The 17,126-nt window shown below is 35.1% G+C and overlaps 1 protein-coding gene across 1 annotated transcript in view; it reads right to left on the reverse strand.

Moving 5' to 3' along the window:
* Positions 1 to 17,126, reverse strand: part of LOC103600381 (proteasome activator complex subunit 4) — a gene marked incomplete at its 3' end in the record, with an annotated part of 69,995 nt that overhangs the window by 22,129 nt on the left and 30,740 nt on the right. The window contains exons 7-20 of the mRNA XM_008584642.1: positions 16,650 to 16,724; positions 15,187 to 15,309; positions 13,073 to 13,165; positions 12,300 to 12,565; positions 9,237 to 9,423; positions 8,281 to 8,370; positions 7,485 to 7,549; positions 7,067 to 7,217; positions 4,966 to 5,064; positions 4,687 to 4,756; positions 4,166 to 4,233; positions 3,339 to 3,554; positions 2,669 to 2,826; positions 1,052 to 1,147 (exon numbers count right to left, since the gene is read on the reverse strand). Coding sequence (XP_008582864.1) covers positions 1,052 to 1,147; positions 2,669 to 2,826; positions 3,339 to 3,554; positions 4,166 to 4,233; positions 4,687 to 4,756; positions 4,966 to 5,064; positions 7,067 to 7,217; positions 7,485 to 7,549; positions 8,281 to 8,370; positions 9,237 to 9,423; positions 12,300 to 12,565; positions 13,073 to 13,165; positions 15,187 to 15,309; positions 16,650 to 16,724 — 1,757 coding nt within the window. The remainder of the gene's footprint in view (positions 1 to 1,051; positions 1,148 to 2,668; positions 2,827 to 3,338; positions 3,555 to 4,165; positions 4,234 to 4,686; positions 4,757 to 4,965; positions 5,065 to 7,066; positions 7,218 to 7,484; positions 7,550 to 8,280; positions 8,371 to 9,236; positions 9,424 to 12,299; positions 12,566 to 13,072; positions 13,166 to 15,186; positions 15,310 to 16,649; positions 16,725 to 17,126) is intronic.

A 17,126-nucleotide genomic window follows, 5' to 3' on the forward strand; every position in this document is an offset into this window, starting at 1 on the left:
CCCGCCCCTCGCTAAGCCAGTGGGCGGCTGGTCTGTATGTGGGATCCGAACCCTCGGCGGGAGCGCCGCCGCGCTTCCCCAGCGGCGCACTATAGCAGTGCGCCACCGGGCCGGCCCCCCTACCTTTCCTTCTTAAACCCAAAAAATAATCTGAAAAGTTCAATGCCCATAAACAGTTTTTAGTATGAATTAAGTGGGAAATATAGAAAAGTATGATTCCAAACAATGACTATACAGAATATGGGGAAGACAAGTAAGCCAAATTTTAAACCATTCCCTTAAAATTTTTTAAGATTTCTGTTGCAAAATCAGCAAATAGTCCTTCTCTTCGTGTTTTTGTTTGCAGGGGAGAGAAGAGGGTTACTTACTCATTTATATGTGGTTTTCATTAACTTGCTCAGTATGAGATGTTGATGTTGAAAAAAAATGATCTTAGTGTACTGAAATTAGCATCTACTTAATCATTAAGCTAAAGTTATTACATATTGCTGATTTCATTCTAACTCAATTTTATCAGTTTAAATGGTAGTACTAACAATGGATTAAATAGAGATATTGAAAATAACACTACTGTGAAAAGCACTTAAAATCATAAAAGCAAATGGTAGAACTAAAAAGTTCAAAATCATAACAAATAACATTGAAAAAATTATTTTAAAAAACAAGGTTTTTTTAATGCTACAAAATCCTAAATCAACATTGACTGTAAACCAAAATAAAATATTTTTCTTTCTTTTTAAAAGAATATCATTTTACTTAACTCAGTAAGCTAACAGATGAACTTAATATTTCCACACTGATATTTTTAGACTGATTAATATCTAAAGTTACTCTATCCTGGTACCATATGAAAATCTAATAAAGCCTTTAAGAAGTTTAGAGACCTAATCGTGCCTCAGGTATTTCTGACCTAACAATGACAAATAAAAAGATTAAAGTGACAGAGAAACAACAGCAGTAACAAAACCAATACCTCATTAAGTGACTAAGACTTTAAATACATGCCAAATGACAAAACAGTAAAATATGTAAAGCAGTTATTTTTACTTACAAATTAGTAACTGGTTCTCCTTTCAATGGAGGTAGGAGGTTTCCTGAACCAATTAAACAGTTGTGCACTATACTCAGACTCTGTAGAATATCATCTCTAGAAAAGATAAAAGATATTTCCAAATTTTAGAAGACTCAATCCCTACTTAATAAGCCTTCTAGTCAAGGGTGAAGTACAAAAACTTGATCAAGTCAGGATACAGAAAATTAAAGAAAAGAAATGGCAAACATCTCCAGTTAACCAACTTAATTGTATTGGGTAATTAAACAGATATTTATTGCTAATACTACCACTTACATTTAAACAGGCTCGAAATAACTAATCACAAGTAACAACAATTAATCGACTGCCATTTGTGAAGCATTTCTTTTTTTTTTTTTTTCCTTTTTGTCTTTTTTTCGTGACCGGCAACGGATCACAACCCTCAGTGTCACGCCCGCACCGGGACCGGCAACGGGATCGCAACCCTCGGTGTTGCGCCCGCACCTTGCTCAGCCAGTGAGCGGCCGGTCTGTACGTGGGACTACCTTTCCTTCTTAAACCCAAAAAATAATCTGAAAAGTTCAATGCCCATAAACAGTTTTTAGTATGAATTAAGTGGGAAATATAGAAAAGTATGATTCCAAACAATGACTATACAGAATATGGGGAAGACAAGTAAGCCAAATTTTAAACCATTCCCTTAAAATTTTTTAAGATTTCTGTTGCAAAATCAGCAAATAGTCCTTCTCTTCGTGTTTTTGTTTGCAGGGGAGAGAAGAGGGTTACTTACTCATTTATATGTGGTTTTCATTAACTTGCTCAGTATGAGATGTTGATGTTGAAAAAAAATGATCTTAGTGTACTGAAATTAGCATCTACTTAATCATTATGAAGCATTTCTGAATTTAATCACCTCTTTACCAAATATCCCAACAATAATATGAAGGTATGAAGGGGAAATAGTGCTACAGAAGATCTTCCAGATTACTCCATCTTTTAAAAAAGGAACTAGCTAAACATTTACTTCCAAAAACAGTTTAGAGTACTATATAATCAACATTAATCAGTTTGATTTCTTGTTCCTCCAAACCTTTTTCCACTGAATCTGTTTATTAAAGATTTCTGGTGTTTGACACATACTAATTTTCTTACTACTATTTTAGGAACTTTCTAAGATTCAAACTGTATGTCTAATAATTTCAAATAACCATTTCTTGTTAAAATGCCAATAGGAGAGAAAAAAATAATTTCATAGATATTTCTCTAAGTAACATTAATGTCAATAATGTGAAATACTAAAAAGAAACAACCCAATAAATTCTAAGCTGAGAGTAAAAAAATAGGCATTTCCTTTCAAAGGGGGCATACATACATATATACATACACATTCCAAAAGATACACAAGTGAAACTGCTTAGTAGAAGGCTTTACTAAAAACAAACTAGGAAAAAAAACCCAGAGTTTTTCTATTTAAAGTGTGTAAATGTTGCCAAATTTTCTAAGTACATTTAAGGCAGATTTTCAAAACACACATAAAAATGAATACATCAGATATGCCATAGATAGAGAAAGGCACAAAAGGTTTTTTTAGTCTGCAACCAAATAACACTAGTTTTGATTATTAAAAAAACCAACCTAGACATTTCAAGTTCTCCATCCCCACAGTGCTGGAGTTTGATGAGCTCAGGCTGAAGAAAGGAGTCCAACAGATAGAAGGCAAAAGACACTTCTTCTGAAGAAGGAACATGCCACTGGATTCCCAGATTCCACAAGTCCCCAGGTTTACCCCAATCCTAGAAAAGAAGAGCATTTGTTCATCAAGTTAAGACGTTGAAGAAAACACATATACACACAATTTTAAAGGTTTAAAAGGAAATGTATAAATAATCCAAACCTAAGCTAACAAATAATATGCAAAAAAGTGGCATGAAAACATATTACCTCTTCATTATCACTCCTGAAAAAAGTCTCCCAGAAAAGCCACTCAATATGAGTTTACTATATAAGACTGACAGCAAGCTTATGTGAGGATATTTAGTTTAGCAATAAAGTTACATGGAACTATGGAGATTAGATGTGGCATACCAAATTGTTTCACATACAAATAGAAAAGAAGAAAACTAGAGTTTTAGCTCCACGCAAAGTGAGACAGAACAATTTTAATACATTCCAATAACAGTTTTAATAATCTATTTTTAAAATAAAACAAGTATCTTTATATACAACAGGAAAAAAACCACAGTTCAAATCCCTTAGAAAAAGAACCCAATATATCCTTGAACCCTAAATTATTGAAAATGCTTGCCTTGATAGGAAAGTATTCAGATGGAGGCTTCTCAAAGCCACCTGGCACACTGCAGTATTCTGTAGGGTAGATAAGTGTAGTAGAACGAAGAAGATGATGCAAAAGGTTACAGGACAGAGTGTAACCCTGCTTACAGGTTAAATGTAGGGTTCTTTGGAGAATCTTTACAAGCTGCTCCCTGTAAGGAAGCAACTTCTTCCCATCCACTCGAGTAATCTAAAAAGAAGAAAAAAACAGTTAAAGATATTTTGGTTAAAATATGAAGAATCAACAATTAATACAAAGTTTAATGTTTAGCCACTTAAAATATAAAATAACCCACGGTAGTAAATGTTTCTTAAAATGACTAATTCATTTTAGGATCGTCATTTTAACTGCACTCTAATAATTTATTTCTAAAATCAAAATACATTTTCTGAACTTAGGCTTTCATGTGCCATAGTAACATCTCCTTTAAAAGATCCTAGCTCCTCAAAGGGATAAAAATTAAATTTTTGAACTAACATATAAAGAAACTGAAGTCTGATGGATAGCCAAATTTAAAATGTAGAGAGAAAAAAAAAGATTTCCCAAATGTTATAAACTTTTCAATTAATGAGTTGTCCATACTCAGTCAAGCAGATTGCTGAACATGCAGTAATCAACAATTACCATACTCCTTTGATGAGAGAATATGAGATATTTTGACTTTCTGCAGCCATATCAAGAAATTTCTAAAACTTCTGACTTTTCAAAAGGCTTAAAGTCAATTTGTGAGAAAGTGCTAAACTCTAAAAGCAAGTCAACATTTTCATAGTAATGTTTGTTATTCCAAAGATTTACAATACCTCAGACAAAAGTTGAAGGTTCCATAGTAATTCCTTATCTAGTTCTTCTTCATTCAATACATCATCATCTAAAAATGGCAAAATAGTATCAGAGAAAAAAACTAGGCATCCAACTAAATACATTAGTTTAAAGTATTTCTATTTAATATTTCTAATAGCTGAGGAAAGTCTTTTTCAGGGAGACTTTTTATTTCTTCTTCATGAAGCTGAACTCGCTCCAAAAGGAGGCGGAAACTTAAGTTTCAAGAAAATAAACACAAACCGGGACTTCTGTCCCTCTACATCTCACAAAATAACTGATATTTTTGAAGGTAACCTCTGGATGGTTGTTGTTTGAAAATATTAGCTTAATAAAGTAAAATTCCTAAGCTACCTGCCAACCAAGAGGCAATTCTACACCAAACTGCAAAATTAAAATATTACATAGCTTAAAAGAATCTGTTGTCAATAACCAAGTTCTAGAAACCAAGAAAAAAATTTATCTAAAATTATAAAGACAGAATAATGACCTTATGACTTACTCATTGTAAGCTGATTTATAACACCGCAGCAGTGGGGAACAAACAGCTTCAACGATTCTTCTGGGCAGCACTAAAAACATGTTTGTATAAATAAGTTTTTTTGAAAGGCAAATATTGAACAATCACAAAATATACACTAGCACTATTTTCAATGGCAAATAAGAGATACAAGCAGCTACTGAAAGAACTATGTATTTTAAGCATAACAAGCACTTATGAAATAATTAACCACATAAACTTGTTTGCTGAGTCATTATCAGTTCAAAACAATAAGCTCACCTTTACAGCAGCACGGCACATGTCTGCCACCATTCGACCTGCTACTCTTGTTTCAAATATATGTGAAACAGAAAAATTAAAAACCTTCTGAAGGGCCACCTGTTAAGATATGTAAGAAATGAAAATATCTAATCAGGATTTTTTAGAAAATTAAACAACTTATGGAACACAAAAGAAAATGATGACTATATTCCAAAAATAACCACAGAGGCAATATTTAATCATCTGATTTAATAAGATCTGCTTGACAATGTTACATTTAGGTCTAAGAACAATTTTTGCACATGATCCCAACTTGCACAAACATCTGAGGCCAAGATTTTACTTGCTACAGAAACATTACACACAAAATTACAGCCGGTGGAAGCAAAATGCAATTTAATTATCTTGTTGGCTAATCCAGCATAACAAAGGAAATTTTTTGGAATGTCAAATACAATTTTTATTCTGATAACTACAAACTATAGGGCCGGCCCGGTGGCGCACTGGAGAGTGTGCCGCTTGGGAGCGCGGAGGCGCTCCTGCTGAGGGTTCAGATCCCATGTGGAGACTGGTTCCCGCTCACTGGTTGAGCGCGGTGCGGGCGCAACACCGAGGGTTGCGATCCTGTTGCCGGTCTCCGGTACGGGTGTGACACCGAGGGTTGCGATCCCGTTACCGGTCAGTAAAAAAGACAAAAAAAAAAAAAACCCTACAAACTATAAACATCTAACCCTACCCAAGAAGACTGAAGCAGTCTATTTAATTTTACAATCACATCAAAGAATTTTAACTTACAAACAACTCCTTTCAATTAAATAAGAGATGATTTATGTTTATTTCTTTATACTACCATCATAGTAAATATTTCATGCAGTTGTAAGGCAGGTTAGTTTTTAGGATAAACATATTAAACAGTGATAATGGAAATAAAGTATGATCTTAAAGACCACACTGTGCATAAAAGGTACCAACCAATACTGAATAAGTGAATGTTTACTGAATGCCTTATGAGGACAACTACTTCTCTTTTTTTTTTTTGGCAGCTGACCGGTATGGGGATTCAAACCTATTACCTTGGTGTTACAGGGTTGTGCTCTAACCAACTGAGCTAACTGGGCAGCCCTCAAGGATAACTATTCCTAATCCATCACAGCCAGATTGTTATAATTAGGATTTAATTTCTGTCATGTGATGGCATAAACACTTTCCAAAACTTCTCTCCCAAATAATTATATTTAATTGTATATTTAAAAAATACAACTGTTTCTTATTCGTGGCAGTTATGATCTATAAAGTTGTTGTGAACACTGAACTAGCAAATACTGAACCATTGCTCCTATGGAAAACATAGGATTAGGTTCCTGTGAGCCTCTGGTCACAACATTTTCATCAACTGATCAATACATAATCCTGTTTTAAGTGTGTTTCTGTTTATAGACAACATAATTAATACATATTATTGATTCATTAACATTGAACTGGCATTCAACAGAACTGATGAAGCCTACCCTGCACATGTATTTTTTCCATTAGGCATAGCACAACTCTCTTATGCTTAGGAACACCAGACCTCAATTCAGCATTATTCTCTTTGGGGCCATTTTTAACAGCAAAATCACCAATGAAACGCAAGAAAATGTGAAAACATGGCACTAAACAGACTGCGAAAAAGACACCTGTTTACAGTAGGAGAGCTAAAACAAGACAACAGAATGTCACCTTATACGACACAAACTGGGAATGTTTACGTTAGGTAACTCAAATTTTTTGCCACTGTACGTATGTCTTCACAAAAGCATTGATTTGGAGGTGTCACCTTATACGACACAAACTGGGAATGTTTACGTTAGTTAGGTAACTCAAATTTTTTGCCACTGTACGTATGTCTTCACAAAAGCATTGATTTGGAGGTTACAAATAAATTTGAACAAGTAAATGGATTTGCAAATACAAAATTTACAAATGAGGACCAACTGCACATCTTTTTTAAACTTTAGTGTGAACGGAAAGGATAAACTGGCATAACAAACACAAAGTAACTTGAAGTTCAATTTTATTTTAAAAAATCAAATAAAACTAAAAGATAGGAAGTTGATTTTTTGCAGCAATGCTCTCTTACCATAAATATTTCTTTGGAACATTGTGTGAGGATTGTGCTAAATGTAGAAGACAGACCTAATTCCACCAAACTCTCCAAGTGAGTCATTTTCTCAGTTTCTGTCTCTTCTCTAGTCTGCTCCAATGTGCTACTTTCTATAAGTCCAAAGCATCTAAAAAATCCAAACAAAGCATAATTTTAGCAACTGAAAACTGGTTTAACATTTTTGATGGTGATTAGATAAGTCTCTACTATTATGACTATTCAAGTGATAGTTACTTAATTTGTACATGACCCACAAATCAATTGTCCTTTTGTAACTTCAGAAGCATCAGCATTGGGAAGTAGCTAAATAATAATGCAGAGAGAAACTAAGGTTTCTAGGACAGGACAGTCATTTTCTTGAGTGTTAGATAAAAGAGCAGGTCTACAAGCTCACCTGTCCATAAACTGTAAGACGAAATCCTCAAATTCAGCTGTGGCTGAGCAAAGTTCTCGTTCTACCTACAACATTCCAATGTGAGAAAATTACAGGTAGCCTTTGTTTTTTTTTCCCCTCTGAATTAACAAAACTCAATTATGGCCTAACAAATAAATCTAATACTAAATGATTATACTGGGTACTGCACCATTACCACATATCAATTTATAATAGCCTGATCTACTACTTTCTAGGAAGCAAAATAAGAAGTAATTAACATTTTACAAGAGCCAAAAACAGAAGTCAAGCATCCATCTTTTATTATAAATTAGTTTTCAAACTGCTGGTATATATATAAAGGATAGTCTCTCACTACTTGAACATCAAAATGACAGAAGTCAAGAAACACACTTGCAATAAAGAAAATAGTTCTAAAAGAACCAGACGCTAATGAAGAAAAATCTCTCTTCATTAGATGCCAATCCCCTGGACAGATTATTCCTAATAAAAAATGATGGAAAAACAAAACACCACCATCTTTTCTTAAGAAAACATTGAAAAGTGACAGAAAATTGAAATGCACCTCCATATGTTAGTTGTTACAGAAATGGCCCATTTTTGATCCACCTTCTATGGTGGATTCTCTGCAGCCTATCTTATTATCTGGTCCTCCAATTACACCATTCTGGTCACAAAATAGTAAGTTTTCTTTGCAAAACTTATCCAAAGTTGTTTCAAAACTATGAAATATAACTATGCATATACAATAAGAATCACAACTCAGTTAACTTTTATAACCAGAAAGCATCCTTACTTCTGTGAGGTCATTTCTTTCTTGCAGTACAGATGAACAATCGACTAAAGGCACCAGAGTAGAAAATGTTGCTATAAACTGGAATGTGATCTGTGGGAAGATGGAAAGGATTTTCAACACTAATTACATAATTCTGATTCAAAAATACAGGTACTACCATAAGCTACAGTAAAGTACCCAAATAAATTATCTTGAGGGAAATCCCACAACAATCTTTCTGAGTATTTTTCACTTAGAACTGAACATTTTAAGAATCCTCAGGGCTGGCTAGTTAGCTCTGTTGGTTAGAGCACAGTGTTGATAACATCTAGGTACAGAGTTCGATTCCTGTTATTGGCCAGCCACTGGCCGCCCCTCTCCAAAAAAATGTTTCATAATTATCTAGCTGATACGTTAGTAATTAAGTTACTCTAAATTTATTTTCATACAGTTATTTACTAAGTTTAAGAACAAAGTTCTCCAATACTGAAAAGTTACTTTGCCTTCCACCTAAAAATGTAACATTAAGGGTAAACAGAAAATGCTAATGCAGAAACTAGGCACCAGGGAAGAGAGCAGATGGGATGTTAAGAGAAGACGTATGTCTTCTGGCATTTTTTATTCAGTAACTTTTCACCACACTCCCTTTGTCACTATCATAGAAGAAGCAAAGTGCAAGTGATCACATGCTATGATTTTTAGCATTTCTGTTTAAGAAAAATAGTAAATATATAATGAGACTTAAAACATCAAATGATCATTAAATGTATACAGGTTACAGCAAATATCTTACGAAGGAAAGCATTACATAGACCAACTGTCCACGATCTAAATTTAGGTATGTACACATATAATGCTGTTACCATTAATAGATTTTACACTGAACTGTGTTATACAGGGTGTCTGAAGAGAAATTTAAAAGATGTTCATTTACACAATTATAACTTAAATATAAACAAAATCATCAATATGCTCACCATGCATTTACTAAAGTCATTTGGATCCACCCCAGGCAATGCCCTCATCAACAGAGGTAGCATGTGTGTTGGACCTTCAGGAAACCATCTGCCCCCTGATACCAAACTGCGGGCTACTCCAATTACACAACTTAAAGTAGCTGTAAGCTGGTGAGGTTCTGTTAATGTCTCTAGTGCAGGATATGTTCTATAGTATAAAAACAGAATTTTAAAAGTTTCAATCACAGATAAACATATATAATACATTAAACATATTAAATTCATGAACTACATTTTGGCTTAAAGATTTATAGTCAGAGTGAAGATGTGCTATCAAAGTCAACAGAATTACATAAAGAAAGGACTATTTATTGCATGTTTCCCTAATCCCCTGCTACCTCAATACCTTTCTCTGAGGAAATTCCACAGTGAAAAAGAACATAAACTGATAGGCCGTCTTAATCCACATCATACTAACCTAATGGTCAGTGATTATTAGAATTCAGGAATAACAATACAAATACACCACTCTTCCCTTTTATAGGAAAAACAATCTTACTAATAAAATGCTGAAATTTCTCCTGATTTACACTTTTAAAAAGACCTGTATTTTTAAATTGCAAATCAGTTATCAGGAACATATAAGAATATTTTCTGACACTGTTTTAAAAATTTATTTTTAAACTGTGGGAATAAGACAAATGCAATCTTTGATCACTAACTAAGAATTTAAGAGCCAAGAACATTCACTGTGACTCAGTGATTTCATTTCTGAGAATCTATCTTACAGGGGGGAAAAGTCTAAAATACACTCATTTTAAATTCCATTTACATGGGCCGGCCCGGTGGCGCACTGGATAGTGCGCCGCTTGGGAAGCGCGGCGGCGCTCCCGCCCGAGGGTTCGGATCCCACATACGGACCGGTTCCCACTCACTGGCTGAGCGAGGCGCGGGAGCAACACCGAGGGTTGCGATCCCGTTGCCGGTCCCCGGTCCGGTACAGGGGCGACACTGAGGGTTGCGATCCGTTGCCGGACATGGAAAAAGACAAAAAAAAAAAAATTCCATTTACAAGGGCCAGCTCATGGCTCACTTGGGAGAGTGTCTGCTGATAACACCAAGGCCACAGGTTCAGATACCTATATAGGGATGGCCGGTTAGCTCACTCAGGAGAGCATGTTGGTGATAACACCAAATCAAGGGTTCAGATCCTCTTACCAGTCATCTTTTTAAAAAGATGAAGAAAACATACTAAATTCTTTAATGGAGGCTATATTTGCAAATGAAAAACTAAGTGCATAAAACTTTTCTACATTTTTAAGGGTTTTACTTTTATAAAAGAAAAAAATCTTCAAAAAAATAGTCACGCCACTTAAAACAGCACAAAATTACAATTCAAAGTCTTTAAAATATCATCGTATTGTCAATTTTGTCTATTAAATATTCATCTCGGCCAAGCATACAATATCACTCAATATGCTGATACTAAATTTGTCCAAAAATTGAGGACTAAAGAAAAATGTCATGGACATATGTATTTGAATTTATGAGCTTTCTTCTTTTTATTAAAAATTTACATCATGGGCCGGCCCGGTGGCGCACTGCTACAGTGCGCCGCTTGAGAGCGCGGCGGCACTCCCGCCAAGGGTTCGGATCCCACATACAGACCGGTTCCCGCTCACTGGCTGAGCGAGGTGCGGACGCAGCACCGAGGGTTGCGATCCCGTTGCTGGTCCCGGTCCGGTACGGGCGCGACACTGAGGGTTGCGATCCGTTGCCGGACACGAAAAAAAAAAATTTACATCATTATTCATAATTAATCACCTAAAACACTCTGAAATAAGGCAAAACAAAGGGGAAGTAAAGAAACACCAAAACACCCCAAACTTCAAAATTTTACCTATGCAAAACAGATGAATTCCCTCTTCTCCAAGGAGTGGCAAGGGACCTGTCATTGACCATTAGCTTCTACCACCTCATGGAGACCAAGTAGCAAAGAATATGGGGGAGGGGATTGTTGAAGATCTCCATATAGGAGAAACTGCCTACCTTCCCACTCCATTTCCTAATTAAGTTCTATGTGTTGGCAGAGTTTCAGTCCCCCAATACGTGTACACTAAAATAGGAGAGGTTGGGAAAGCAAGGTACAACCTAACTTGAATATTTATTGGCAACAAGGGCAGGGTGAGATATAACATAAGCAACTGAAATTTACAGAAGATGGAGCTCCATTTTGGTCTTTAACAGGATACCCTTCCTCAAGTAAATGTGACCAATACTCAGTCAGAAAATAGGCTGTGGTCTGGATTCTGCCATTAAGGACCTTGGACAAATTTTTAAGAAACTTAATTGTTAGATCCTTCTGGGCTCGAAAATCTAATTTCTTCCTCTACTTTTGACAAAGACATTTAGAGAGAAATCATAAGGTTCAAGTTCAGGCAGCAGAGAAAGCAAAGGCACACAGAAAGCTTAAATAATTTGGTCCTGAACACTCAAAAAATTACAAGCAGTTCTCTCTTGGAAAGCACACCAGGCCTATATTGTGGCAGTGACTAGGCAAGCAGAGAGCAATTTTTGTTACTGTTTCAAGATACGAAAACAAAATGAATGCAGTACAATTTACACTGTAAAAACAATACACATGAGATTATACAATACATGAAAATTTTATTATTTTTTAATTTATCTTTATTGATAACAAAATTTTCTTCTGTATCACTGATCCTAAGAAATAAGAGAAATCCAAAATCACCTTTGCTGCCTTGTTCTTAAGGGCACTCACTAAAATTTTCATGAAAAACCAGCTACATCTTAATTTATGAGCAAAAAAACTTAGGTAACTAAAATGTGCAAATAATCTAAAATACTTATGTTACCCATTTCATTTCAATTTTCTTTTTCTCTCCAATAAGCCTTTATCAAGTAACCAATCATTATGTTAAAATGTATTACTTCTCTAGGAACATGAGGTAAGCACCAAAAAATCAAAGCAAACCACAGGGAAAAAAGAGAGAGAGAGAGAGAGAGAAGCAACCAGAACAGAATAGAGGGAGGATTTGACAAAACATGTAAAACGACACTTACCTTTCAAGTACAGGGGGTATTACTAACTCAGGTCTCATGAGTGCAAGATTCTGCAGAGCCTGGGCTGCTTCTAGACTACCAGTTTTGCTAAACATAGCCAGGAGGACAGGCTGAATTATGCACTGTACAAAGTCTGTAACATCCTGATCAGTAAGCTTATGGCTATCGGGCACAGGAGTTAACCAAGAGGGCTTCTTGTATCTTTCACGATGCAATCTTCTAACAACACTGTTTGGCAACCGCTGAAGTAGTTTCATTAACTTGTTCTGGGGACACAGAAGCAAAAATTCTAGGTACGTTCTGCTTTCCCACACAGACATTCATGGTTCTCTCAAGAAAAGATTTTAAAATAACATCTGTTACTACCTTATTACAATTACCTGCACAGCATAACTAGATAGAATTAAAACACTCTTACCAATTAATTATTGATAATAACTAATAAAAATGAATTTTTCCATTACATAAAAAGCCATTTTAACTGGGCAACTTTAAAAAACAAATGACAGGTGGGCACGATAAAACTGAAAAGATGACTCCGTGCTTTTGAGGCATTTTTGTTACTATTTTGTTGCCAAAATGTGCCATTTTGTATCTAGTTAGCACACCAGCATTGTCTTATTTCTCTATGTTCTACAAACATAATAACTTAATTTGAGCTTAATCATTTACATATAGCCAAAGCTTATTACGAAGCACAGAAAATGTGCTTCATATATGGCAGCATCTTTTAAGATTCCAAAACCTACAGTGCAAAATGAACACACACTCACCAGCCAGCGCCCATTATTTGAAGGATGGTAAAAAGATGTGATGCTGTTAAACAAACCAGCTAAGTGTTTTTGCACTAGCTTACTTGGTCCACCCTGTCCAGATAAAAAGAGTAAAAATGTCAGTACCTACAGTATACTGTAAAAATAAAGGGGCAACAGGCCCAAGCTTTTATATTAAGTCTCTAACACGGTTCACATTCATCCTGCTGACAAAAACCAATTCTACCTCAAAATAAGAGCTGAAAATAATTCCCCAACAAACTTCATGCAATCAATTCAAACCATTCTACTAATGATAAGGACAACTTAAACCAAATTATAAAGTTAAAAAGATATCTTTCTACTTAGGATAACAGTATTATTTCACAGTTCTGTGGTCAAATAACTTGGATAGCAAAGTTTATCACTGAGATTATTATCTTAAAACAACCAAGAATGGTAGCCTCAGGCATAAAAAGCATTCCTCAAATGACTAAGTGAAATTTTTTTTTTTTTTTTTTTTTTTTTTTTTTTGTCTTTTTCCGTGTCCGGCAACGGATCGCAACCCTCAGTGTTGCCCCCGTACCGGACCGGGGACCGGCAACGGGATCGCAACCCTCGGTGTCGCTCCCGCGCCTCGCTCAGCCAGTGAGCGGGAACCGGTCCGTATGTGGGATCCGAACCCTCGGGCGGGAGCGCCGCCGCGCTTCCCAAGCGGCGCACTATCCAGTGCGCCACCGGGCCGGCCCCCTAAGTGAAATTTTCATTAAACAAAATGGAGAGGGGAAATTTACCTAAATGTTTAAAATGATCGAACTTGTTATATTTAACCACATTTTGACTCAAAGAAAAATATTTTTATTTCTTGGTCTATTGTCAAAACAACCAACTAAACAAACAAAACAACCAATCAAACAACAATAACATAACTTGGGAGAAAAATGAGCTAGCTTTTATCTTATCAAGTTGAACAGCCCTGGGATAAAGGACTACAACTTGCCCTTGAAACCTCCTATCTGACTCATGATGAACCTTCTTTCAAGAAACAGCACAGACCTAAGATAAAAGTCAAATTACATTAGGAACATGCTTTTCTGCTGAAATTCATGTTCATGTTTCCCAATCTAGTAACTAGAATAGGACAACCACTCAAAGAGATCAAAATTCTAACACAATAATTAGCATTATTGATTTTTTATTATATTTTCACATTTAACACAAAATGAAGCTGCCAATGAGAACTGTGTCAGAAAGCAGAGCAAAATTAACTCAAATAAGGCTGATACTAACCACTATCCAATTCTGTGCTCCCAGCCCCAAATGAGTTTCAATTCATTGCTTATGCAAAACAGCAAACATCCAAACGTTTTTGCTTTTATTGAATATTAGGGGAAAAAACGGGATTTTCCCTGTTTTTAACAATAAAATGGCAAAATCAGGGGAAGCTTGAATTTCTCTTGTTTTATTTTACAATAAAAGAGGTAAACCATTAACAACCATTCTATTTTTCCCACAGAAACAAGCTAATGTTAAATACAGAGTAATAATTCAAAGAGGAGACAGCTATAAAAGCAATATATGAATGATAAGCCAGAAAACTATAATACAAAGTTGTTCTAATATCCTTATTTGAAAGATGACACTGAAATCGAAGCTTATGGATATACTTTTATTTTTCTTCAATGATGGCAGTGAAATGATCCTTCATATCTCTGCCTTCACTAAGATTACTTTGCTAATACGCTTTGTGTGCAGCGTAATGTTTTTTGTGAACATTAACAGTGAATGAGTAATGGAGTTTCTGAGCATATGCAGAATCCAGAGTTCTAATCCTACCCTGAGAAAGTCCTTTTATCCATGAGTTTGCTTCCTGGTCTGTAAAAATGGTAGACATTTTGAATCCCTCAAAACTCTTTTTTTACTCTACTTTTAAGGTCCTTTGGTTAAGGAGACATAAATGGTACATTATGACTACATTTTGGATCTGATAAATATGAGCTTACTACATCAGAAAATATCCAAGAATCAAGTAACATACCAAGCCACTAATATGAACTTCTGTGATATATAAAATTTTGTATGGTTAATGCAAAATGGGGGAAAATAATATAAAACAAATAAAATATATTACAAACCATCATGGCGGTGATCCATATTACAGCATGTCCTATATCATAAGCATTTGTTAAAAACCTTGGGACTAACACTTGACTACTTCCCACTGGGAGGTTCAGGCTTCTCAGAATTCTTGTAAATATCTTTAAAAGAAAAAAGAAATTAATAAATAAATATTTACAGGTATCAAAGTAATTCCTTAAATAACTTAGTAATTGTTGTATATTACTGTTATTGAATATATTCTCATTTTATCATGGGGGTTTTTAAGCAAAATTATATACTGTTTAGTAACTTGCTTTATTCTTTAAAAATTACATATAAATGTTAATATACAAAGTGTATGACACGCTGAGGTCACAGGCACATGAATATGAAGAGGCTATGTCCAGTTACTCAAAAACAGACAAATGAGATATTTATAGTTAAACATCAAAGGCCAAAATATAGATACTGGTGTTGTAAACATGAAATATTTTGACTCCTTTCTCCCTTTCTAAATGCACATAAATTATTTTTCCTATGCTCCCATTCCATGCAAAGGATGTAGAACAGCACCAAACTCAAAGACAAATATCTTCTATCAGATTATTTTCCCTCTCAAAATTTTTGTTTTTGTTTTTTTGTTTTGTTTTGTTTTGTTGGCAGCTGGCCAGTATGGGGATCTTGACCTCAGTGTCATAACATCACGCTCTAACCAACTGAGCTAACTGGCCAGCTGACTTGATTCTTTTCCCTAAGAATTTGAATCTTAATCAGTCACTTAATAACTGCATTTAGTAAAATTAAATTTATATTTTAAGTCTGTCATTACTAAAAAATATGGGCCCAAATGTGGGAAAAAACTACTCCTCAATTAGTTTCTAATGGCAAACAAATGAAGACAGCACAAGCAAAGGCAAACAGAGTATTTGCCTTCTGCTGCTCCCCAGCCCCGCTCTAATGGCAGAGTGTGCATCAGAATCACCCAGATGCTCCACCCCATCCTTACTAAGGCTCCACAGGTGACTCTCCTGAAGGTGAAACAATACCAAGGATGCAATGTTAAGACACATTGCACCTGTAGACACTCTAGCTTTGTTTACTCTAGAAAAATATACAAATATCATGTGATCTAAGAAGTGGGAAACACTCTATAGAGTAGCAATCAAATACAATACACAAAGTTTGCTAGAAGGGATGAATGCATGACACCCTTAATACATAATATATTTAGTACTTTCCAAATTATTCACTCCGAAACTTATAGCTTGTGTCCTGCATATGTAAGACAAAAATGACATACTTAGGATACCTTGGCATGTTCCAATTACCTTTTGAAAATAGATGACCCATCCCTGTAAATTATTTACATATGTTTTTAATAACTGTCAAAATATCTTACATGGCGCTTGGAATTAGCGTACAAAAAAAACCACTTCTCCTTTATGACATAACGTTTATGTCAGTGCTATTGTATTTATGTTCAAATGTTCTTAATTACCTTTGGTACATATGGATCCCAGTCTATGTACCCTATATTATCTGTAGCCAATCGAGCAAAGAGATTTACCAATTGCTGAAAGTAAACAAAAAAAGAGTTAATACATTTATTGGTGTTCTCAAGTGTCACAGTCACGCCCCTCATCCATTTGTTCTTTTCAACAATCATTATCCCAGCTTAATTTAATACATAGTTTATGATTTAGTTTTTAAAAAGCTTCCAAATTTAGGTCTGATTCATATCATCCATTTAAAATCAACTGCAGTTAAAATGCTTCTAAAAAGGAGAATAACAAAGCACCATCCACAATGCAAAGAGAAAATTTTAATCTAACAAATATATAGAAAACATCCTCTGTCTGTCTAGCACCATGCTAGGGTAGGTACCAAAAACAAACAAGAGACTCTTACATTTCATGCATTTCACAATACATGCTCATACGTCTACATATGGAGAAAACCAGAGTAAATGTCTACT

This window comes from Galeopterus variegatus, unplaced genomic scaffold, assembly GCF_000696425.1.
Source record: "Galeopterus variegatus unplaced genomic scaffold, G_variegatus-3.0.2 Scaffold3327, whole genome shotgun sequence".
NCBI lineage: Eukaryota > Metazoa > Chordata > Mammalia > Dermoptera > Cynocephalidae > Galeopterus > Galeopterus variegatus.